General features: G+C 39.4%; 1 protein-coding gene and 1 long non-coding RNA gene across 17 annotated transcripts in view; one reads left to right on the top strand and one right to left on the bottom strand.

Moving 5' to 3' along the window:
* CDC14B (cell division cycle 14B) overlaps positions 1 to 25,838 on the top strand; it is a 109,057-nt gene that overhangs the window by 78,857 nt on the left and 4,362 nt on the right. For 9 of the 16 annotated variants that reach the window (XM_045469248.1, XM_045469245.1, XM_045469246.1 and 6 more), the window contains 7 exons: positions 1,012 to 1,074; positions 4,109 to 4,196; positions 4,478 to 4,708; positions 10,242 to 10,380; positions 10,548 to 10,707; positions 11,435 to 11,532; positions 21,328 to 21,444. In XM_045469248.1, coding sequence (XP_045325204.1) covers positions 1,012 to 1,074; positions 4,109 to 4,196; positions 4,478 to 4,708; positions 10,242 to 10,380; positions 10,548 to 10,707; positions 11,435 to 11,532; positions 21,328 to 21,444 — 896 coding nt within the window. Of the gene's footprint in view, positions 1 to 1,011; positions 1,075 to 4,108; positions 4,197 to 4,477; positions 4,709 to 10,241; positions 10,381 to 10,547; positions 10,708 to 11,434; positions 11,533 to 16,673; positions 16,820 to 21,327; positions 21,445 to 25,838 lie in introns of those variants that run through there. The other 7 variants (XM_045469249.1, XM_045469253.1, XM_045469257.1 and 4 more) reach the window with 3 other exon arrangements.
* On the bottom strand, positions 7,059 to 25,750 carry LOC123593445. Its single transcript, XR_006710315.1, has 3 exons — positions 25,738 to 25,750; positions 16,406 to 16,514; positions 7,059 to 7,069 (listed from the first exon to the last, which is right to left on the bottom strand). It is a non-coding gene; the product is annotated as an uncharacterized LOC123593445 (long non-coding RNA).

Below are 25,838 nucleotides of genomic sequence, written 5' to 3'. Positions count from 1 at the left end.
TTGTTTGATACGGTAGCCTTCTCATTTTCCATTCATATTTCAGTGGTTTAAATTTTGAAAGCTGAGTTTATAGAGTCATCCCTTTTGAACCAAGAATACCTTGCTGATCAAGAATTTTTACACACAGAGATGGAAAGTACAGCATAGAGAATATAATCAGTAGTAGAACAATAACATTGTATGGTGACAGATTGGGACTACACTTAGCATGGTGAGCACTGAGTAATGTGTAACATTGTCAACTTCGTTATGTTGGACACCTGAAACTAATAAAACATTGTCAACTACAACAACAACAAAAAATCCTTGGTTGCATGCTGTCTGGCTCAGTGAGCAGGGATAACACCGCTCAGAGGCCACCAGCTTGTCTTTGTCTCAGAAATTAGATACTCTGTTTATTTTGCTTAGCATGACCTGCCGGCTGCAACTGAGGGTGAGGCTACAGAATAGAACAGAAATTTTATGGGTTTTCTTTTTATTGAAAAAAAATTTTTCCTCAAAATTTTGAATTTTGTTGTATCAGGAACATTCATCTTTTAATCCAAATTCAGAAGAATTTGAAAGTGAAGATATTTATGAAGTGGTGGGATTTGTTTGGGATAAGCTAACCTATGATTTACTTCTTTTTTATTATTTATTTAAGGACCATTGCTTGGTGGTGTTGATCATTAGATCAGCTAACTAACTTATTAACTAACTAACTAACTTATAAGTTAGTATGATTACTTTGAAGTCTTCATTATTTAGCTGTACATGGATAGGATGATTGATGAAGGAAAATAAAAACAAATCAAATCTCATTAACATAAATATTATTATAGCTAATTTTCCAGATAATGGAAGCATTTAAAACACATAGCCCACCTTCTTTGAAAACTATTAAGTGGAACAAAATCTAAATATAATAATGCTCTTTTGGGTTACCTCCTGATATTTTTAATTAGGAAATTGGATCGGAAATTGTTCTCTTATTTGCATCTTTATTCTTAAAAGCTTTCCTTTGGATTTTAGGCAATGCAGTATGACTTCCTTAATTTCAACACATTTAACCTTGATGAATATGAACACTATGAAGTAAGTTTTCAAGGATACTGCTTTTAACTCCTTTATTCATGTTTTACTTACAGAGGTAATATTCTTGTTTTTTGAAGAGGTGAACAATTTAGATATGTATAGGGAAAAAAAAAAGGCAAGTCTTTATCCTCTTATCCCCATTCTGAAGTTCCAGTTCTTAGTGGTGATTTGTATATTTGATGCATCTTTCCCAGAGTGCATGAATGTGCTCCTGGGCATTTTTCTTTCATGTTTAATTTTTTTAGTGCTGATAATTTTCATAGAGTGATTAAATGAGGAGATTTAAAAACCCTTAGCATAGGATCTGGTGAGGTGAATAAAAGTCCTTATACATCTAATTACCTCTGGAAAATGTTTTTATCATAACTTTTCGTTTGTATGAAGTCAAGACACTTCTGGGTGCAAATTACAGAAAGTAAATACAAATGGCTTAAATAAAAAAGGGGACATTTATTGATTTACATAAATAAAAAGTCTAGGAGCAGGTGTAACTTCATGTATGACCAGGTGAATGTACTCAGATACTCGCCAGAAAAAGCTAGTTTTGTTACCAGGCCAGCCCTCCCCAGTAGGGATGGCGACCAGCATCTTTGATTGACTCACTGGGCAAACTCATCAGAAGAAACCCACAAGTTCCTCATTGGCCTGCCTTATTAGATCATGTGCCTTGCTCTGAGCTAGACTGTGTTCCTGGTGAGGGTAGTTGTTGGGTGGCTCATCTCAGTAGTTGGAGGGGTATGCTGGGACCAGCCCTGTCAAACCACACAGACAATAAAAGAGAGAAAGAGAAAGAAGAAAGTCCAGGAAGGCAAAACAATAGATGTCCTCTACATTTGTAAATGTAGTATATTTTAAAGAGTAAGTAATTTGATTCTGCCATTCCACCCTTTAAATAGTAAGATGCTATCATGCTAAAGGTCTTTTTTGCCAAGAGTACTTGTGGAATCTTGTCTTTTTATCCTACTGTAGTTATCTGGAGCAGGCATTCTCACCAATAATGGAGTGATTCCAACAGACAGCACTTTTATGCAACAGTGTCTGGAATCCTCAGATAACTGTCCTTTCACAATTTCTAGAGTATTTTTTTTAATGTTTTAAAAAAAATTTATTTAGAGAGAGAGAGAGAGTGGGCGAGGGGCAGAGAGGAGAGAGAGAATCCCAAGCAGGTTCCACACTGTCAGCACAGAGTCTGATGTGGGCTCGATCTCAAGAACCTTGAGATCATGACCTGAGCCAAAATTCAAGAGCTGGACACCCAACTGACTGAGTCAGCGAGGTGCCCCTAGAGCACCTATTATTTTAAACTTTTAGGTATAACTAACTGTTCTAATAGTTACGGTTAGTCATTACTGTGATGTACCAAAGATCTAAAACATACCATGATTGATTCATTCGGGCCAACCGTATCTTTACTTCTCTGTAATACCAGTATGTTTCTGAAGTACAATATATATTTAATGCACATCCTAAACTGATAAATATAACTTATTTATTAATACCATTATTTTTGTGCTTGTCCTCATAAAGTTAAACATTTAAAATAAAATATACTTTCTAGGCAAATAAAACTACTAAGAACACCAGTTGGTGTTCCTTCAGTGGAGCAGAGTGATGCCTTTATGTGTTACTGAGGAGTAATATAGGTGCTAATTAGCTTCCCTCTCACTAATGCAGAAATTGCAGTGTTGGGGTAGTAGCAAGGTTGCCCCATATGCTGTTTCCTTTCAGTGAAACTGCACTGAAACTCAAGGAACTGTTTAAGTAGCTACAAGCCATGGATAGTTTTGTTTCTCTACAGATATGTAGAAATTTTGGAGTAGTGTCTTTCATTGATTCCCCGATGCCCATTTTTTCCTATTACATTACTTTTCTGAATTCAAGATGCATCTTATAATATGTGATGTCTGCAATTCAGTAAAATCTAATCACATGTTTCTCATAATAAAATCTCTAGATTTCTGATTCCATTTCAAAGTTGGAATACCTGGTCATGTTTTCATTCTTGCTTAGGCCTTTTAGTATGGAACAAGGGTTCGTTAATTCCCCTCACTGATAATTAAGTCAAATAAATTGGATTTGGGTTACCTGACTGGCAACTCCAGTTGTAGATATTCAGTTGTAGATATCCAGTTTATTGCTTACTTGTTCTTAGGTGCGCATAAGTATACCCCAATTGCTTGTTATTATTGCTAGTTCTCTCCTCCACTATCAGTCTTCTACTTCCTGCTTCAGTTTTTGTGTATCCATTTCTATTATTGTTAAAGTTGAGCTGTATTTATCCTACAATAATTATTATGGTAACTCAGTTGAAAGGACTTAGTAACAGGAAGTAAGGTGTTTTAAATATTAGTTTATGTTCATGCTTTTTTCTAAAGCTGTACTGTGAAATTAGTGTACTTGTAATTTTGTGGTGGGTTTAGTGCAAATTCTTCATTGACCCTTTTACTAAATAGCTAACAAAATGATGGAAGTATGTGTCTCTAGAAATAAAGTGTAAATATCAACAAATCAGAAGTTCCCCCCCCCCCCACCTTTGTTCAAGGAGTCAAGATTGCTCATATTGGAAGCCAGTTAGTCATTCAGGGAAATAGGAAAGTTTCTAAGATCCCTCATAATAAAAAATTTGCTTTCTTATTAATTAGCAGCAATTATATGAGAATTTAGCTGGATAAAATAATTAAAATACTTAGGTATATTTTGAATAGCAGCAGTTAGCTCTGTTTTCCAAAGGCTGACTATCCAAGCAAAGGAACACTGTTTTTAAAAACATGATTAGAAAAATAAATAAATAAATAAATAAATAAATAAATAAATAAATAAACAAACAAAAACATGATTAGGATCAGAAGAAGTTAACTACACCCAGGGAGTACTCATAGCAGGCTAAATTTTAGTTTCCTATCTCATGGTCATTTATAAACTGATTCTGTGCTAAAATAAATGGATTTGAAGTCCTTCAGACACTCAGTATTGGGAAGGAGTGTGGACGGGAGATTAAGTCTAAAAATGAATTGTACTGGTCTTCCCTTTGCAGAAAGCAGAAAATGGAGATTTAAATTGGATAATACCAGACCGATTTATTGCCTTCTGTGGACCTCATTCAAGAACCAGACTTGAAAGTGGTATGCAAAAATAATGGGACCTAGTATCGTTTTGTTATTAAAAGTATCTATCCTGTATTTTCTTTTGAAAGAGGCCAAAGGTCTGTCTTAATTATTTAAAAATACTTGGTCGTTTTTATTCTGCCAGGCTTTTAACTTTTTGAATTAATGCTTTTATAGTTATAATCAAATTGGTATTCCACCCCCAGGTCAGATACTCTTTCCACCCAATTACAGGTGAAATTGTTAGGCATTGTTTTCTTTCTGCATTTGACAATATCTGGTGAATTTTTTTTATGTAGGTTACCACCAACATTCTCCTGAGGCTTATATTCCATATTTTAAGAATCACAACGTTACTACTATTATTCGTCTGAATAAAAGGATGTATGATGCCAGACGCTTTACGAATGCTGGTTTCGATCACTATGACCTTTTCTTTGCGGATGGCAGCACCCCTACTGATGCCATCGTCAAAGAATTTTTGGATATTTGTGAAAATGCGGAGGGTGCCATTGCAGTACATTGTAAAGGTATGTTCCTAGGATTGGTTAAAGATGCTGGACACATATGTATGTACGTTTAGAAACACACCATGCCCCTTTAGGTTATATGCCAGGATACATGAAGCTGCCTTTGTTGTTGTTGTTTGTAAGTTGCTGTTTTCTTAAAACCACTTTATTGAGGTATGATTGACATTAAAAAGCTGTGCATATATTGAATGCCTTTAAAACCCTAATTTTGGGGTGCCTGGGTGGCTCAGTTGGTTAAGCATCCAACTCTTGGTTTCAGCTCAGCCCATGATCTCCTGGTCATGGGAATGAGCCCCATGTCAGGCTCTGCACTGAGTGCGGAGCCTTCTTGGGGTTCTCCCTTTCCCTCTCCTTCTGCCCCTCCCCTGCTCTTTCACTTTAGCTTTCGCTTTCTCTTTCTCTTTCTCTTCCTCTCTTTCACACTCTCAGAAAAGAAATCCTAATTTCATATGAAAAGTGTCATAAATTAACTTGTATTCATTGGTAACCCTGCAAAGGCTTATCTATCACATTGAAATGCATTCATTTATTCCTCGAATATTTACTCAGTGCTCTCTGTTTGATATGTTCTAGAATATGTCAATGAGCAGAGCAGACTCTAAGAGCTTGTCTTTGTGGTGCTTATATTCTTTTTTTTAATTTTTTTTTTCAACGTTTATTTATTTTTGGGACAGAGAGAGACAGAGCATGAACGGGGGAGGGGCAGAGAGAGAGGGAGACACAGAATCGGAAACAGGCTCCAGGCTCTGAGCCATCAGCCCAGAGCCCGACGCGGGGCTCGAACTCACGGACCGCGAGATCGTGACCTGGCTGAAGTCGGACGCTTAACCGACTGCGCCACCCAGGCGCCCCTGGTGCTTATATTCTAACAAGTTTCTGTGTTTTTAGCAGTTAAAGCAGTGCTTTAGCACTTAGTAAGTATTTATTGAATGAATGACTGTGTAATAATATACTGTATGATGTACTAGGATTTCAGTACTTTCCATTTCAGTAATGGAAAGAACAGAGAGAAGGTTAGTAAGGAAATAGAGGATTTGAACAACACAGTAAAACCAACTTAGAAATAACAGACACACCCGGAACACTGACCCCCAAAAAGGGAGCACACATTTGTCTTAAGGATACCCACGACATGGTAGTAATGGTCGCACAGCAATGAGTTGGTTAATGCCACTGAAATAGACACTTAACAATGGTGACCATGATCTCCAGACACCAGCCCTAAAGAAACGTAGATCTCTGAATTATCTGACAAGGAATTTAAAACTGCTGACTTTAAAAATTAGGGGCTTCTGGCTGGCTCACCCAGAGTGTGTAACTCTTGATCTCAGGGTTGTGAGTTCAAGCCCCACCTTGGGTGTGAAGCCTACTTTAAGTAAACTGTGAAAATAATGCTCAGTGAGCTAAAAGGAAACATAAGGAAGTAAGTGAAACCAGAAAAATGATGCATGAACAAAAATGGTAAATTTTATGTCAGGTCTATTTTACCACAATTTAAAAAAATAAATAATTATGGGGCGCCTGGGTGGCTCAGTCGGTTGAGCTTCCAACTTCGGCTCAGGTCACGATCTCACCATCTGTGAGTTCGAGCCCTGTGTCGGGCTCTGTGCTGACAGCTCAGAGCCTGGAGCCTGCTTCGGATTCTGTGTCTCCCTCTCTCTCTAACCCTCCCCCACTCATGCTCTGTCTCTGTCTCAAAAATAAAATAAACCATTAAAAAAAATTTTTTTTTAATAAAAAAATAAATAATTAAAACAAAATCCAACATTGGTTATTTCATTTTTTTTTAAATTACAATAAGCAATTGAGGTTATGCTCAGCTGAGCTCCTCATTCAGGGTGGTTTTGCCCCCCAGAGAACATTTGGCAATGTCTGGAGACATTTTTTTTGTTTTGTTTTGTTTTCACAACTTGGTGGGAAGATGCTACTGGCATCTGGTGGGTATAGGCCAGTGATGCTCTTAAACAGCCTACAGTGCACAGCAGAGCCCCCATACCAGCCCCCAAATTCAGTAGTGCTGAGGTTGAGAAACCCGGAAGTTGACCGGGGACCAGTTAAAAACCTGAAGAGGATTTGATAGGATTGGATCTTTGTTTCGGGAAGAAAACTGATGATACTATAAAGTGTGGATTATCATATGCAAAGTGAGATTATCTAGGGAGTGTATTAATTTGCTTGGGGTATCACGTCAGAATCCCACAGACTGTGTAGTTTAAACAGAAGTTATTTTTTCACAGTTTGAGAAGCTAGAAATTCAAGATCAGGGTGTTGGCAAAGGTTGGATTCTGATGAGGCCTCTTCCTGGGTTTCAGACAGCTGCCTTCTTTTTCCTATGTGTACACTCACTCCTCGTGTCTCTTCCTCTTCTTAAAAAATTTTTTTTAAATGTTTATTTAATTTTAAGAGAGAGAGACAAAGCGTGAGCAAGGTGAGGTGGGGTGGTGGGGGGCAGAGAGAGAGGGAGACATAGAATCTGAAGCAGGCTTCAGGCCCTGAGCTGTCAGCACAGAGCCTTACATGGGGCTCAACCCACGAACCATGAAATCATGACCTGAGCCAAAGTTGGATGCTTAACTGACTGAGCCACCCAGGTGCCCCATGTCTCTTCCTCTTCTAAGGACACCAGTCCTACTGGATTAGGGGCCTTCCCCACATGACCTTGTATAATCTTAATTGACTCCATAAAAGTCCTTTCCCCAGAGATAGTCACATTGGGAAATATGACTTTAATATGGATTTTGAGGGACACAGGGAGTGGGGGACCCAATTCAGTCCATAACATTGTGTTTGCTGGGTCCCCAGCATTCATGTTTTTGCATGTAAAATCCCAGCAGCCTCCAAAGACTTAACTCATTCCAACATCCGTTCCAGATCCAAAGTCTCATCTTTAGATGTCCTCTAAGTCATGTAATGGGTGACACTCCAGGTACAATTCATCCTGAGGCAGAATTCCTCCCGGTCTGTGAACTTGTGGAACCTGGCAAGTTAAGTGCATCTAAAATGCAGTAGTGGGGGGCGCCTGGGTGGCGCAGTCGGTTAAGCGTCCGACTTCAGCCAGGTCACGATCTCGCGGTCCGTGAGTTCGAGCCCCGCGTCAGGCTCTGGGCTGATGGCTCAGAGCCTGGAGCCTGTTCCCAATTCTGTGTCTCCCTCTCTCTCTGCCCCTCCCCCGTTCATGCTGTGTCTCTCTCTGTCCCAAAAATAAATAAACGTTGAAAAAAAAAAAAATAAAATAAATAAATAAATAAATAAATAAATAAATAAATAAATAAATAAATAAATAAAATGCAGTAGTGGGACGTGCGTAGGGTAGATGTTCCCATTCCAAATGACAGAAATCAGAAAAAAGAAAGGGCTTGACAGGTCCCAAGCAAGTCCAAAACCTGGCAAGGCAAATGCTGTTAGATGTTAAGGCTCAGAAATAATGCTCTGGCTCCATTCTCTGTCATGCAGGCCCACTGGGGTAGCAGCCCTGTCCCTGAGCTCGGGCAGAAACAGCCTGGCCACTGACCACAGAGGTGACCCCCACCCTCTGAAACTCAGGAGTAGACAGCCTTGCCCCTGGGCTTATGGTGGCAGTGACAGCCCTGTTGGCCCCTTGGGGGTATGTTTCTCTTTTCTTGAAGAGAAACATGAGATATGTTTTTAGTGAGATGTTTCTGTTAGTCCTGTTTAGAACCCCAGGAATTTGAAAGCCTTTATTTCATCCTGTATGTATCCCCTTTGTTTCATCCTGGCAGTGTGTCTGCTGGTATAATCAATCCCATCACTATTTTTGGCTTCTGCTGAAATGGCTGATTAAATCCATAGGTAATCACTTTATGGAATAGATCGTTGACTATACCCTTGGTGTTCTCTCTAGAACACACCTTCTCACTCTGCAATATGGATAGGCCTAGAATTTTCTAAATGTTTAGTTTCTGTTTTGCTTAACCATTCCTTCTTCAGTTGATTTGTCTTCTCTCACATTTTACTATAATCAGTAAGGAGAAACCAGGCTGTACTTTCAATACTTGACTTATAAATCTCTTTTGCTAAATATCCAGGGTTGTCACTCACAACTTCTACCTTCCATAAAGCAATAAAACAATTTAGCCAGGTTTTTTTTTTCTTTTTCTTTCTCTTTCTCTTTCTTTCTCTTTTTCTTCTCTTTTCTCTCCTTCTTTCCTTCTTTCTTTCTTCCTTTTTTTTTTTTTTTGACCATTTTCTAACAAGGATTGCCTTTCTTCTGGTTTCCAATAACATGTTCCTCATTCCCATCTGAGCCAGAGCCAGAGCCAGAGCCAGAGTCACTCTTAATGCCCATATTCCTACCAACAGTCCCTTCAAGGCAATCTAGGGTTTTGCTAACATTGTGCTTTAAAACTTCCAGAGCTTTTACAATTACAACTCCAAAGCCACTTACACATTTTTATATATTGTCACTGTAACACACCACTTCACAGTACCAGAATCTGTATAAGCAAGGGTTTTCTAGAGAAACAGAAGCAATGGCATGTGTATATATAGAAAGAGATTAATTGTAAAGAATTGGCTTGGGTGAATTGAAGGCTAGCAAGTACAAAATCTGCCATATGAGGTGACAGACTGGACACTTGGGAGAGCTTATGGTGCAGCTGAGGTCTGAAAGCATACTGCTAGGGAATTCTCTCTAGCTTGGGGAAGATGGCCTTTGTTCTCTTCAGACCATCAACTGATTGGGTGAGGCCCACCCACATTATGGAGGGTAATCTACTTACTCATAATCCAGCAATCTAAATGGCAGTGTCATCCAAATACACCTGCCAGACTGACCTACAAAATGAACCATCACAGCAGGTAATGATAGTAGTCTGGATGGGAGTAAAGAAAGGATAGCAGGAATAGAGTTAAAAAAGAAATCTATATGAGGGTGCCTGGGTGGTTTAGTTGGTTAAGCATCCAACTTTGGCTTGGGTCATGAGCTCACGGTTTGTGAGTTCAAGCCCTGCATCGGGCTCTGTGCTGACCACTCAGAGCCTGGAGCCTGCTTCGGATTCTGTGTTTCTCTCTCTCTCTCTCTCTCTCTCTCTCTCTGCTCCTCTCCTACTTGTGCGCTCTGTCTCTCTCTCTCTCAAAAACAAACATTTTTAAAAAAATTTTTTAAAAATCCATGTGAAAATAGGAATAGAAATAGCGTAGAAAAAAACTGTTAGGGGAGAAAGTGTAAGATTCTAAGCCCGTGTGTTTGGAAAGATGATGCTACCATGAACAGAAAACTCGGAGTAGAAAGCAGTACTAACAGTCTCGCTTAGAAAGTGATTTTCAGTGTTGACTATGTAGAATCATCTGGGGGGATTTTAGGAATCTCCATGTCCAGGCTGTCTCACATATCAATTAAATCAGAATTCTCCAGTATTTTTTAACACTCTTCAGGTGATTGCCATGTGCATCCAAACTTGAGAACCACTGTTGAGCGGGGAAGCAGAAACCTTTTAAGAAAAATTCTACCTCCCCTACAAAATTCTGTAGTACATGAGACCAGGTCCGTTTGGTTTGTTTCTTCTGTTTCTAGCTGGCCTTGGACGAACGGGCACTCTAATAGCCTGCTACATCATGAAGCATTACAGGATGACAGCAGCCGAGACCATTGCTTGGGTCAGAATCTGCAGACCTGGCTCAGTGATTGGGCCTCAGCAACAGTTTTTGGTGATGTAAGTAGACAGAGAGCTTTTGTAATTCCTGAGGGAACACATGGGCCTGGCAAATGATAGGAAGTAGAGTTTTTCTTAGTCACTAACAACAGATAGTCTAGTAGGAGAAAGTTGTTTGCATGTGTCCTTCTGGAAAGCTGTGTTTTGATGTTATTTAAATGCTCTAGGAAACAGGCAAGCCTCTGGTTGGAAGGTGACTATTTTCGTCAAAAGTTAAGGGGTCAGGAGAATGGAAAACACAGAGCAGCTGTCTCAAAACTCCTCTTGGCTGTTGATGACATTTCAATCAATGGGGTCGAGAATCAAGACAAGCAAGAACCTGAACTGGTAATCGAACCATCCCTATCATGCTGTTGTCATTGTTTTCAGTGCTGTTGAGGACCATATAGGGCATGGGGGAAATTGTAGATAAAAATAATAAAGCACGTTTTTGAGGGATTATCGTCACACTTTTTTTAATACTTACAGCTCCCTCTAGGAAACTTTTACTCAAAATAATTAAAATAAGGTCATATGGCCATAAAATGGAAGGTTTTTTTATTTTTGTCTTTTTGTTTATTTACTCACTAGGCACTGGTGGTAAAAAGGTATGTGAAGGAAGCCCTTTAGATGGACCTAATGACACTTTCCCATGCACCTGCACCCCCAACCCGGCGTTTTTTCCATTTCATGACTGTTGATTTAGGGAACTAGTTGTTCGCAAATGGAAAAGTTTATAAAGAACCAAGCAAGAGTTTAGGGGTAGTGGTACTATATTAAGTGGTGGTGAGTGGATTGTGAAATTTTACAAAGAATGTTTTCATTATTGGAAACCCATCATGCCTCTTCACTGTCAGTATGTTTTATAACAAGAGTGCTGTTGGGTTCTGTGTCTGTGAATGTCAGCTTTTGGTTGTCTTGAAATGTGACCCGTGTTTATTTTGAAAGCAGCAAAACACTGTAGAGTTCAGCAGTTCATTTGTATGTGTCTGTCTGGGTAAACATAGCTGCTATGCTTTTTTGCCTTAATAAGTGCAACTGAAGTCACTAGCTTAGTGTCTCTTTACTTATACAGTACAGTGATGATGACGAAATCCATGGAGTGACACAAGGTGATAGACTTCGTGCCCTGAAAAGCAGAAGACAGTCAAAAACAAACGCTATTCCCCTCACGTGAGTCTGGTTTCCTTTGTGTGGTTGATGTTATTTAATATGTACATGAGCACTTTATCTTGTATGTTTTTCTCAATAGTTGCATGCCCATTATGCCACTTTGAAATGCTTATTTACATTATTTAAAATCCAGGGATGTTGCCCAAGAAGCTCTTGGACATACTTTATCTCCATCTTCTATTGTAACCTCACTAGCCTGTATAGAAAGGAAAGCGTTTTCCCTATGGATAGTCACCACGTGACATCCTCAGGAGAGTGGCAGCAGATGTAAAACCACAGAATGACAGATTTGTCCATAGTATTAAAATTGTGAATTTCCTTAAATTCACTACCATATTATAGGCAGTTTATTTGGATATGGTAGAATTTAATCTGTGATGACATTGTGGCTTAATGTCATATTTTAGGGTAACAATCAACTAGATTAAATGATTATTTTTGTATTAATTTTTAGTTGAACTATTTTCAAGTTATAGAAGAAGGTTTAGTATGGAGGTAGGAAGTTTTATAGTTAGTGTGTGTATGTCCACATGTACTTGGTTGTGTAAGTTGTTAGTTGGGATTCAATCTTATGGAATATCCCAGATTGTTAGAGAAATATGTAGAGTTAAAAAACTTGGTCATTACACTTTTTTTCTAGGATATTCTTTCGTAGATGCTGTAATCTAGGCTGTTGGATTTCTTCCTTTTCATTGTGGGCTATCACATTTCCATTTATGTTTTTTGGTGATGGAGAATGGAGATAAGTCATTTTGTTTATTAGTCAGCATCTTACAATATGGTAAGGACCTGATGGCATCATAAATGTTCATGGTAGAGAAGAACAGGCCTTCTTTTTAATTGACAGTGCGTCTTCACTGGCATCTCCTTGTTATATAAACTAGAATTACATAGAAGGCATGTGTCCTCATAGGCTACTCACCGCCTTGGGAGGTTCTTAAAAGACCCAAAGAAAAGAATGGGGTTTTTCAAAAAAGGGCCATGTGAACGAGAGGCGTCAAGTATTGATTGTAGGTATTTACTAAGCATTCTTTGCAGCTTAGTGGTGCATCACAAAACTGAAGAAGCTTTAAGAATAGTGCACTTTATATAATTTGTTTAACTTCAAGTGCCATTTTGTTTTTAATTTTGTTGTCTTCATCTAAGGCCTGAATGTTTCTTTTTATTTAGAAATATTGTAGTCCCTCCAGATAATCATCCTGAAGCGGTAAGAGACATGGTAGAGGAAATAGGTAGTGCCCTGGAGCATTGCTCAGACTTCACTGTGCATTTGAGTCTCCTGGGAGCTTGTGAAAATGCAGATTATGGTTATTGGGCCTGGTCTGTGATTCTGCATTTCTAGCAAGCTTCCAGGTTTTGAGGCACTGCTGGTCCAGGGACCACACTTTGAGTCGCAAACCCTAGAAAATGGGTGATTTGTGGGTTGCTTTTAGTCATGCCTAGGTGTTTTGTTTTTACAAATCTGCAGCATCAGTTTATTTCTCAGTAACTTCTGATCAGAAGGCAAGTTGGGAGTCGGGATGGGAATTCTGCTTTGTCTAAAGTTCTGATTAAATAGGGCTTATAGGAAATTTCCTTTAGTTACTCTGAGTCCGCTCCCTTGTGAATATGTGTTCCAGAAGGTTCACGTCACTTGTTTTCTTTTCTACAGATGAGACGATAAGGCTCTTTCATAGCTGATAGGTTTGTGGTAATATAAAAGAAAACCATGAACGAAGACTAAAATTCTAAATACTACTGGAAACCAGCAGGTGACGCTAGGTGTGATTACATTCACTTTGGTGTGTGAGGTTCTCCAGGGTGAAAGCTGAGCAAAGTCAGTGATGGTTGAAGGAAAGACCAGCCTGTGCTATCACATGCTAGTTACAGAGTTACCCCCCCACCTTACTCACAAAAGAAATAAAGGTCATGGCTGGCCCTTTTCCCTGAAGCACTTAGCCTAACTTATAAACCAAGGAAAATGGTAAGAGTTAAAATAAATAAAGTGCTAGTTCAAGTTCCTGTAATTGTAACCCTTAAAACAGTAAAATAGCCCTCAAACTGTCCCCCTCCCATACACATAATCAACAGGCTTTTAGGCCACAGTTTATTTTATTTTATTTTACTTTTTTAAATGTTTATTTATTTATTTTGAGAGAGAGTGCAAGCAGGGCAGGGACAAAGAAAGAGAGGGAGACAGAGAATCTGAGGCAGGTTCCATGTTCTGAGCAGTCAGCACAGAGCCCTACACATGGCCTGAACATAGGAACCTTGAAATCCGGACCTGAGCTGAAGTTGGATGCTTATCCAGTTAACTGAGCCACCCAGGCGCTCCTAGTCCACACTTTTAAAGGAAAAGACAAAATGTTAAAATCCTTTTAAGCTCTTAAGTGTAAAAACCCTGGGGGGGTTTTAGATTTCCCTTCCTTCTTTACAACATTTTACTTACCCTTTCTCTGCTTTTTCACACCCTCCTTGCTGTTAGAATCCTCTTTTATGGTCGTATTTGTAGTTCTTTTGGTCCTAGAAGAAGAGGTCACTTAGGGATTTCCTTTCCCTCCCAAGTGTTTGTTGTTACTTTAGAAATAAAAGTTTCCTAAGATAGAGTTTTTGAACAGCAGCTTGGGTTGAGAAATCTAAATTCAGTCCTTGCCTCCTGATTTTGACTCCTGTATCACTTGTGGGTAACCTATTTTGCTTCGCTGTTGGTACTTAGGTGAATGAAAATACTTAGGTGAATGAATATAAGATTTTTAAAGTTTTTTTTTTAATGTGTATTTATTTTTGAGAGAGAGAGAAAGACAGAACCTGAGCGGGGGAGGGAGAGAGAGAGAGGGAGACACAGAATCCAAAGCAGGCTCCAGGCTCTAAGCTGTCTGCACAGAGCCCAACACGTGGGGCTGGAACTCAGGAACCTTGAGATCACAACCTGAGCTGAAGTCAGATGCCACACCCAGGAGCCCCAGTGCTGGTGATTCTTTTTTTTTTTTTTCTTTTTTTTTTTACATTTATTTATTTTTGAGAAACAGAGTGAGATAAAGCGTGAGCAAGGGAGGGGCAGAGAGAGGAGGAGACACAGAATCTGAAGCAGGCTTCAGGCTCTAAGCTGTCAGCACAGAGCCTGACGCGGGGCTCGAACTCCTGGAGCCATGAGATCATGACCTGAGCCGAAGTCGGACGTTCAACCGACTGAGCCACCCAGGTGCCCCTCCAGTGCTGGTGATTCTTAAGAGCAAGTTTATAGTACACAAAATAGCATTCCAATTACTGTTTTCTATTTTACAAACAGTATTTGGGGGAGGGTTAAAATTGTTAGATATTGTAAAATAGTCCTTTTCTCAGGGAGTCTGTCTGATCCCAACTGCCACGAAGACAGTAAATCATGTAGCGCCATGACCTTGAAGTGATCTGCAGGACATGATGGCACGTATATTATTGTCTGTGCTAAAATAGATTTGGTAGATTTTTTAATTTCATTCATGCTGCCTGTCTTTTCTGCATAGTGATGATTTCTGCTAGGTTTGTTGGGGTTAAATGAAATGGTACATAAAGAATGAAGTGTACTCTACCTGGGAATAAGGTGAAAATATGGATCTAATTTGCCTCAAATCCTCTTTAATAGCACAGTGTGGATGAGTGTGTGTTTCATCATTGGGAAATAATTCTTATGCCAGGAGCTTTATTAGAGGAACAGTGAAAAATCTGTAATGTGGACACTTGGATATTTTGGCCATTCTGCCGTTAAGATAACTGTTAAATCAGTAACTGCAAATGAAAGTTGGGGTGGATGGAGAGTTCTCTAGTATTCCTGGGCCATTTATTCTGTTCTGTCTAAATACTAAGCCCCTTCAATCTTAACATTTATTAGTAGGTTTGTGTTTTTGTGGGAGGAGTACATGAGCTGGTACTAGGTGTAACTTGCAGGGTGAGATTAGATTTGATTTCAGGTCCATCCTTAGTGTAATCCCTTGTTGCTAGATACCATACCAGGGTGCCTGACACATAGTGTTCAATGATTCAGATGACAAGGACACCAGTAAAAATGGCCTAGTAAGCCAGACCAATCATTTATGACTTGATTCATGCAGTACTTTGCACAAAGTGAATGCTCAATAGAGCCTTTTATATTTAGTCACAGATGTGTCCAGGTGACCAGTTGGAACTATAGTAGCTGGAATACCACTCTTCCAACTGTGAGGTTTCCTCCTTCACTGCCAAAAACTAGACCGCTGGGTTAAGAAATCCTGAGCTGAAAGCTCAGTTTGGCCACAGGAGGAAAACAATGAAGGAGGGGTGCCTGGGTGGCTCAGTTGTTGAGTGTCCCACTTCAGCTTAGGTCATGATCTCACGGTTTGTGGGTTCAAACCCTACATTGGGCTCCGTGCTGACAGCTTAGACCCTGGAGCCTGCTTCGGGTTCTGTCTCCCTCTCTGCCCCTCCCCGGCACTCTCGCGCACTCGCTCTCTCTCTCTCTCTCTGTCTCTCCCCCCCCTTCTCTCTCAAAAATAAATAAACATTAAAAAAATTTAAAAAAAAAAACAACTAAGAAAATAGATATGGTGTAAATACATGGGGGAAATTGCCCTCATTTTGTGTTGCCTGGGGTTGGACGTGCTTCTCTATGCCTTATATGCAGAATACAGTTTGCCTTAGTTCCCAGATGATCCAGCGTATGACTCCATGGAAGTTAGATCACATCTGCTATGCCGTGTTCATTTATAATTGTGCCTTCTCTGAATCATTGTTAATTATCAGGCCATAGCTTCTTGTTATTGTTGGTTGGTTAGGTTTCCCTCCTTTTTCTCTGGTTTGGTTTAGTTTTCTGTGTGTGCATATCATGTGCTTTTTGAAGAATTTCAGTCATGTAACTACAACTCTGATTTCCATATCACACAGTTAAGTTAACATGGGGCACTTATCCCCCATGAGATTAGAGGTTAGAGATCGGGTCTAACCTTTTGTTACCAAATACCCAATCAGCTGAAAACTGAAGGTAGCATTTTCTCCCCCAGCACAAAATAGCAAGACTCCATCCTTGTTTCCCACCCCTTTGTATCTATCATAGGGTGTCTAAAATTCACACGTGGCTTTATTTATTTATTATTTATTTATTTTGGCTTCCCAATTTGAACATCTGTTCTTTCCCCTTCACCCCTTTCCAGATGTTCCCTAGCTGTGCTGACCTCTGCACTGTGTAGTGTTGTCATCTGGTGGATTGTTTGTGACTACATTCTTCCCATCCTGCTATTCTGTCTCGATGGTTTCAGAACACAGTAGCCGTCGGGACCCTTTGACAAATAGCTGCTGTGTAAGTGTCCCATTCCATTTCTCTACGTGGTCCCCTCTGGTGGCCAGTGTGTTTCTCATGATGCATGTTTTTCTCACTGTCAGCTCTCCTAGCTTTATTGGTTTGCCTCTTTTCAAAGGTTCTTTTTCTGAAACTTCTCAATTAATGGGATGGTGGCGGGAGGAGGTCTTCCCTGATCCTTTCATGTAGGGATGTTAAAAATAACAAACTTTGTTTTTAGGTTGTGCTTATTACTCTTAACAGATTTTTTGCAGTGGCAATTTATGAAGTCACTGGAATAGTTTCTTTTCCCTATCAAAAATATTTAGTGAGTTTGGGATAATTGGGGTGGTTTTCATTCAGTCAGTTTTCCCTTGTTTTCTAGAGTAAATGTCTTTAGCATATCCTTTTCAATGTAGCGAAAAGAATTTGCCCGCTGATTTTCTGCTGTTGATAGAGATTTGCTTTTGTAGCTGTGAGGTCTAGTGAGCATTGCATCGTGTTTCACCTCTGACTCTGCCATTGCCCTCAGCCAGCAACTGCTTCTCTGCGAAGTCTTCTGTCTTGAGGAAGCAGAATCTTCTCCTCTGCTTCATTTCATGTCCTCCCCTCTAGAGTTAGTACAGTTTTCAGGAATGATGTTAAATGGAAATGGGACAGCAGAGAAGACGGGATTCCCTTGTTCAGCGTTGTATCTCTGCATGACAATCTCTATGCTTACTTCCTCCCACTTTCCTTCTTTCCCAAAAGTAATCAAAATGCCCTTATTAGGTTAATATTGCAGAATTTGTATTCTCTTAATATCTTTTATGAATACCATAACAGCGAAGAGACTGTGGCAGGAAGCTTTCCTGGGGAACACCTTATAGTTGACACCAAACACAGGAAGGAGGGTGTGTTCTTTTTTCTCTGAAATTCCTCCTTTAGCTCATATTTCAAGAATTTATTCTCTTGTTCCAACTTGGACTTGCGAGTTGTAAAAGAATATGAAAGTTCCTTCTAGGATCTCCTCCAAAGTGGAATTCCATTTCAACCAACTCTCATAATTTGTGGCTTCATGGAGTATCTTCAGATGGCTTAGGAAAGACTTAAAAATCCAGCAGACTCTATTCTTTTCAAAAGTAAGGAAAGGCTGCTTAACATGTTCCTATGTATGACATTTTCTTGACTATCTTATCAATACAAGCTTATTATTACATAGATAAGCTATATTTCTGACATAGATGATCTTTTTGGTTTTTTTTTCCTTTATTCCTCTTAGTAAGCTTAGATTTTTGCATATTCTGACTCGATCATCATGCACTGCACAGATTTATTCCTCTCAAACTATTCCGAGTGGGAAAGGTATTTCAAATAGGTGGAGTTCTAAATGGGTGGAGTCATTGCTAATAATACTCAGGCACTTCATGACTGTATTACTTTTCCCAGGGTGAGTAAATGATTTCTATCAGGCAAGCACCTTTCTTTTTAATATTCTACGTAAGATACAGTCTTTATTGTTACTACTGGTATCTGCCAATGCTTTTGTAGACCCAAAGCTGAATATTCAGTTTATCCTGCTTGATTAATTTGGAATTTACAGAAACAAAAGCTTTCGGCAGTAACAATGATGTGAACAGATATAATCCTTGTAGTTTTCTTTTGAGGTGGCCACTTGTAGAGGTGGCATTCACCTCTGTTGGCTGATGACGTAGCATGGCCTGATAGATCATCACCTGTCATGCCTGGAAGACCAGGCTGTACCAGTGCCTCAGATGGCTGCGCCAAACTCTGGGACAATGGGAAAGGAGTCTGTGAAGGTTGCAGGGCCGCAGGCCTATCATTTGGAAAGCTTGTTGTGTGTCAATGGTAGACAACCAAGTGTCAATAGTGCATAGTTGTACTGATGGACTCTTTTCTTGGAGTTGAACATTTATGTTCAAAGCATTTTGTGGTTTGGGAGATAAGAGGCCTGGCTTGTCAATTATTTGCATTGGGAATACTGGGACTCGAGGAGTCGCAAAAAACGTGAACTGCAGTATGGGCAAGAATAAGTATGAATTTGTAGAACATTGCTCTGCAAAGCCATGTGATTGGCCTGGTTTGCAAGGTGAGAGGTAGCTGGTTCCCGCTTATCCCGTGGCAGAGTGAAAACGTCACATGTGTTTATCAGCTTATTCCACTTTACGTTGTTGTGTGTAGTTTATCACAGGTAATACCTAAGTGTAGTTGCTGGGGGGGTTTCCAGTTGATTGATGCATAACCTACAGATAGAGTAACTGCTCTGTTAATACAAATATCTGGTGATGTGACTCTCTACTGCGATTAATGCTTTCCAAATTTCTGTTATGCTCTTATTTTTTTAAAAAATCAACAAAAATTATTTACACTAATTTTACAGAGAAATAGATACTTTTTATTTATTTTTTAAGTTTATTTTGACAGTGAGTGAGAGCGAGCGAGCACAAGTGGGGAAGGGGCAGAGAGAGAGAGGGAGAGAGAGAATCCCACGCAGGCTTCACACTGTCAGTGCAGAGCCTGATGCGGGGCTCAAACCCATGAACCATGAGATCATGACTCGGGCTGAAATCAAGAGTCGATGCTTTAACCCACTGAGCCACCCAGGTGCCCCGAGAAACAGATACTTTTTAAAAGATGTTTCCTGTCAGCCTAAAATTGGATTTAGCAGTGATTTCTGTTTTCAAATGGTAAACCTTCGTAGTAGTTGTCTTAAATTTCCTAAGCAAGTAATATATTGGCTCTTGTTTCTATTCTCATATTAATGATTTCACAGTGTGGTGGCTATCTATACTTTTGGCCGTAAGTGGCCTCAAATTATTTGAAAAGTAGATGTGGTATTTCCAAAAAGCTAAGGGGAGTCTCATTTTCTCTGTATAAATGGAGATTAAAAACCAGGAGCCTTGCTGAGCAGGTGCAAGGCTTCAGGACCACCGTGGCAGTGGCACCACACATTGGGCTTGGGCTTCAGAAATAGCAGAAGTTTTGTCGTTGTGCTTTATTTTATGAAAAATTCTATATTCAGATCCTGTTAATGATACAGAGACTATTAAATAGTCTCCTGCCCTTCCCTCTCCACTTGATATAATCAGATTTTTAAATAAATCCTTGGTTTCAGAGGTAGAATTCATATGCCTCTGCGGTTGGTTGCCTTCTTTGATCAAACAACTATGTCTGCATGTACCTTTTCTATTTTATTAGAATGATAAAACTTTATGAGAAATTCTGAGTTGAGCATTGGCTCATTTACCCAGAATCAGTTTCCCTCTGAGATGGAAGGCCCTTTCACAGGCTCTGGGAAATACTCTGGGGATACAGCAAAACCGCTGAGAGTAGCCCCACCCCTCCCCCACCCTTCCCTAAACAGCTTGAAAACCACTGGCCCCCAGGCTTCTGCTCTGGGACAATGCCACCATTGTGTTTTTAGTGATGAGAAGTTTAGCATTTTACTAAATGCTGATGCTGAATATGCTGTGGTTTGCATAATATTAAAAATTTGCTAATCTTTGCTACATTATAAGGACCTGGCCTTGGTTAGTAACTTATATGGTGGTAACACAGGCATAGGAGGTAGGACTACTAGTTAGCTGTAATGGTTTCTTTTCACTCTTGTGAGTTGGACATGAAAAGAGGAAGCTTATTATTAAGGCAGTGTTTTCTCTTACAGATCAATAAAAGTTGAGTACATATAAATGTATGTGTGCCCACGCAGTTCATTGTTTTTGCCATTATCTTTTGAAGGAAAGAATTGCATATAAAATCTTTTGATGTTTTCTGTTTTCTCTGTGGCCATTCAGTGAGGAATTACGAAACACCCTCTACTTTTGAGCAAGGTCCTCTATGTGGGCTTTTATCTGAGGGTGTTCTTCTGACTCATGAATTTGCCTCCTGGGCAACCTACACCCATAGGCATCAGTTCCTTGAGATTATTTTAAATCAGGTTTTTCACAGAATTTAAACAGTTTTGTATTCATGTTAATGGTGCTTAATGATTTAATTAAGTAGGTTATAATCCAGACAAATTCAAATTTTGCTTGAACATATTTTTAAAATTTGAAATATTATATAAAATTAGTATTGATTTGGCATTTATTGCCCTTACTTTCACCTCTGAAGAGTGACTATTGTAGATTTTTATATTCATATTCTTTAGAATTTGGGATTTTTAAATGAAATCTTGTTTTCAAGAGTAGAATTCTGAGAACCTACTTTTACTTTGGGACACAAAGATTTGTTTTATTGATTGATTTCTTTGGTGTGGGAATTGCTTAAAATGCCAGGTTATTTGTTTTCCAAAAGCAAAGTATATTCTGGTTATCTTTGTATAACCTTTATGGGGAAATGAGATGCTTCATTCAAAAGTCTTTGATGTGAAAATGTGTTTCAGATTTTTATTGGCAAGTGTGTTTACAGAAAATCCTATGAATTCTCAATAAAATAATTTGCACTAAAGTACAACAATGCCTTCCTCTGTCAGGTATTTGAAAATTGTTTCAGTGAATATAATCTTATTTTTTTCCAACTGTTTTCAGAGTAATTCTTCAGTCCAGTGTTCAGAGCTGTAAAACATCTGAACCTAACATTTCTGGCAGTGCAGGCATTACTAAAAGAACCACCAGATCTGCTTCAAGAAAAAGCAGTTTTAAAAGGTGAGAAAAGAATCCTACTCTTCTGAAAAGTTCCAAGCATTGGTTTTCCAGTTTAATCTTCTGGATATAGAAATGAAAAGAGGAAGAGAGGAGAAAGCACAGTCCCTAAGATGGATCAAATGTGTTTGACTTGTTCATCATCTAAGAAAATCTGGGCCATTTTTAATGTAGGGTTTGTTTTGTTTTTCAGAGGTGGTTCTGAACACTGGAGATGTGTCTCGGGGTCAGAATATGGGGAAGTTGAGAGTGTTGTACTTATAAGTTCTTGAATTTCCAAAGCTCTCTCTGTCAGGACTCAAAGGAAATTTTTCTGTATAGCAGATACAGCATAATTGTTGGAGAATTAGCTGCAAATAAGTGTGATGGTGGAATATGAGAACTCCAGTGAGTTTGGGATCCTTTTTTACCTAGGGCCTGGTCTCTTAGCCACAGTCCACACCACACCCATGGGGGCTCATGCTTTCACCAGGAGCCCAGCACCTTCCCTTCCTTCATTATTACAGACTGTGACAAGAAAATACACATGTTCCATGACCAAATCCATTACTCACTGTTGCGTTTGGATGTTTATCATGAACTAAAGGCAGACATTTCATTTCTAACATATTCCAGAAGCAGTTCCCTTTTGAGGGAAGAGCAGATAACCTACTTAACTGTCATCTTATGAATAGAAGAAGGCAGGTACCCTGTTTGTGTTTACGTATCATTGCCTGGTGTTAACATGTGTGGTCCTGTGCTCATGGCCCAGCGCCTGTCTTATAATAGACCACAACCGGCCTGAAGATAGTCTAAACCAGACTTTAAAACATCCTTCCCTATTTTCCTTGTTTCTTTTTAACTTCTTGCCTTCTTGTCTTTGAGGCTGTGGGACAGCTGAGTTAGTCTCCAGGGTGCAGGGCCCAGCAGCCTGTTTTCCTGAGGGACTCACTACAAACCAGAGAACTCTGGTGTGTGTATGTGTTTGTGTTTAAGGAATTGTTCAATTTTGCCATTTTCCTCTCTTTGCTAATTCTTTCTACAGTTTCACTACAGACTTTTACTTACATCAGAATGTGATAGTGCCTTAGTAGAAGTATTTGAGAGCACCAACTCATGACTTGGGGATTTTGAGTTTTTCATAGAAAGGTATCAAATATTCATAGTTCTTTTTACTCTCTTAATTCCACTTGAGAAGAATAATAGAGAAATACTGACAAAAGGTCTTAGGTACATTATAATATCAGAACATTATTTATAACCATGAGGAAGAGGAAATGGGCTAAAGATTGTTGAATTATCCCAAATGAATCAAGAATCATGCTTTTACAGAAAATTTAATGGCTTGGATAAATGCTCATGAAGCAGTAAGTGAAAAGAGCCACACATATAAAAATTAGGAAGTATTACTCTAATTTTATAAATGTACAATATACTTTGTAGAAATGTATACCTCTACAAATATATGTATATGTTCATACATATATTTATATGTAGTATATAAGCTTATAAATTATACATATATTTAAGTATATATGCATATGTTTCTATGCATGTATGGAAATAACAGAAATGCTGAAATATTAACAATTCTTTTGGTTGGTAGGGTAGTTAGGGATTTTTATTATTTAAAAAAAAATTTTTTTAATGTTTATTTAGTTTTGAGAAAATGCGAGAGACAGAGTGCAAGCAGGGGAGGGGCAGACAGAGGGAGACACAGAACCTGAGGCAGGCTTCAGGCTCTGAGCTGTCAGAACAGAGTCCAAATGCGCCGGGCTCGAACTCATGAACCGTGAGATCATGACCTGAGCCAAATTCAGACACTTAACCGACTGAGCCACTCATGCTCCCCAGGGATTTTTATTATTTTATCATTTGATTTTCCTCCCAACTTTTTTACAGTAAGTAGGGAGAAATGGGAGCATTTTAACTTCGACACTTTCAGGTGAATTACCCTATTAAAAATTCAGATAAAAAGCCTGCTGTGGGGGATAGTTAGACATGTTTTGAATGAACATATTCTTTTTAGGTATACTTACTCAGGCTTCTATTACAGTTTTGAGTGTGTCTTGCACATTTAATTCTGCTTTCTGCTTTTCTGGATTGTGCTCTTCAGGCTACAGAGGAATAGAGTCCAGGAGCCGGGACTACGCGTGCCCAGTCACACCACGTTCCTCTGAGGGGCGTGGCCACGCGGCACTTTTTCCATCTAGGTCTTGTCTAGTGATCTAAACGTGTGCTTCTCAGCAGAGGTGGTTCCTGATTGCAGTGAGCATCTGCCTGAGGTCCCTGGGCCAGATGCTTTGAGGGGTTGAAAGTAGAGTTCAGACTGAATACACTTATCTGAATTTTGAAATGGCCCAAAGCAGTTTCCAGGCATGTGGCATAGTGCTGAAAACCAAAAGTCTTCTTTTAAATTCTCAAAATGGGACTTTCAGAGATTGGGAGGGGAGAAGAAATAAACTAATGAGAGAAAGCTGGGTTTCGAGTGTGTTTATACACGCCCCCTTCATGCAGGGTCTTCTTGGCCTCTTATGGAGCTTTGACCTGTGTTCACATTACCTTAACTGTGACCCACCTACAGCTCACAAAAGAAAGGCAAATACATTACATACAGGTCCCACTTCCTCCTTCTAGGAAATAGTGGAAGCTGAGGGAGCCAAGCAGTTAGCCTGAAGCTTTTATCCTACTGAATTTTTGGTTGGAGAGTAATGAAGGAATTAACACATTTGTGCATAATCTGAGGACCAAATAATACAAGATTGTTGAGTAATTATAAAGTATTGAATAGAAAACTTTGCTTTAGACAGCAATAAAAGGAAATGATACAGTATACTTCTCAGTATAAAATAAATACCTAGGAGGCACAAGGGTTGCCAGTCTACTGTTACCCCCACCTGTGAGGCCTTCTCTTTGCAGGTTGGTGTTCTCACATCATCTGTTCTGCCGTAGGAACCTGACCTTTCATTCCCATGTTCTATTTTCTTCTTAGAGGCTTCCAGGATGAGACCTCACCTAAACTCACTTTCCACTGATTTGGCTTTCTGATTTTTGACAGTTTACTGAGAGGCTCTACAACTTGGGAGGCCTTTTCCACAAACACATTGAAAGAGCAATTATTTGGAGGCTGAAAAAATACGTGTTGTCATAAATCTTTGTTGCTGGGAAGAAATGCCACCAGGTTTCTTTCTTGGTAGATGATCATTCCCTCCTGTATCCCTTGAACGTGAGCCACACATAAACCTACCCAGCGGGTGTCAAGCTCTGCTCTGACAGAGTTGTGCGGTTCAGGCCCAGAGCACTGGAGTATCTGGTGGTGGATGGAGTACACTGACCCTTGGGGCTGAGAGGCATCTCTGTGGCACCTTCCTCATCCCTTTTCTCAAGTCTGAAGAAGTAAATCTTCTCCCTCTCCCACTTCCTGTTAGATCTGTAAATGCATTCTCATGTTTCTCTTTTAAGAATTATTAAATCCAGTAAAGAATTGGACTGTTTTCCAGTCTCTGATGAGCTCTCTTAGAGTCTTGAAAATTTCATCACTCTGCATCTGATTGAGGACCTCCAGCCATCTCATTTGATAACATTCAATTCGGTTTGTGTCTTCACACAACTTACCATCCAGTACATGTTTCTGTAAGCTTATGGTATTTCTTTGGAGGAATCTTTTCTTTCTTTTTTTAAATTATAACTTCATCCATTTTCTGAGAAACTCGTCATGGACAAATTATTTATTTTGTTTAATTCTAAATTGCATCATTTGGAACCATCACCTTCTGCTCCATCTGTCAAACCAACCTAATATTTATGACTTTTGGGGTATTTTGCACCTGATTATTCACATGGGGGGAGATAAATGCTCAGGCCTCTGAAAAACATGTCTTCACGAGCCCTTCAGTTGGAAATAGCTACATTTAGGACTTCTTGGCTTTTCAAGTTTTCTCAATTGTGACTTTTGTCATTATCCCACCTGTCACTGCTTCTTGTCCGTTTACAGTCTCAGATCTCAGTACCCATTCCACCACCTCTGGGCTTTAATTTTCAGTTATTGCCATTATCTCTGAAAATCCATTCGTCTAGAAGCCCCAGGATGTTGTCTCTAAATATCCTGAAATATCTTTTTAAAAAAGAATGGTGGTTACCTCTGCTCTTCTAAAATACTAATTTCCCTTTGAAATTCCAGACATTTTCCCACTTGGCTGTACCAGTTAACCTGGACCTTTCTACTCAGTACTTACTCTGTTGGGGTCTCCAAAAACTAAGTCATCGATTCAGATGAGCTACTTTGATAAAGTGGCCTCATCATCCAGTGAGGGGCACCTCCAGATTGGAATTGGCTTCTCTGACTCTTTCCTTTTGCTCAAGTTCTTCTCTAAAAGCTGCTGGTTAGTTGAAAGTTTACATAATAAACCGGGGTAGGA

The sequence above is a fragment of the Leopardus geoffroyi genome, chromosome D4 (genome assembly GCF_018350155.1).
Source record: "Leopardus geoffroyi isolate Oge1 chromosome D4, O.geoffroyi_Oge1_pat1.0, whole genome shotgun sequence".
Lineage (NCBI taxonomy): Eukaryota > Metazoa > Chordata > Mammalia > Carnivora > Felidae > Leopardus > Leopardus geoffroyi.
The sequence above is the reverse complement of the archived record's forward strand: the minus strand, read 5'-3'. Positions and strand labels throughout refer to the sequence as shown.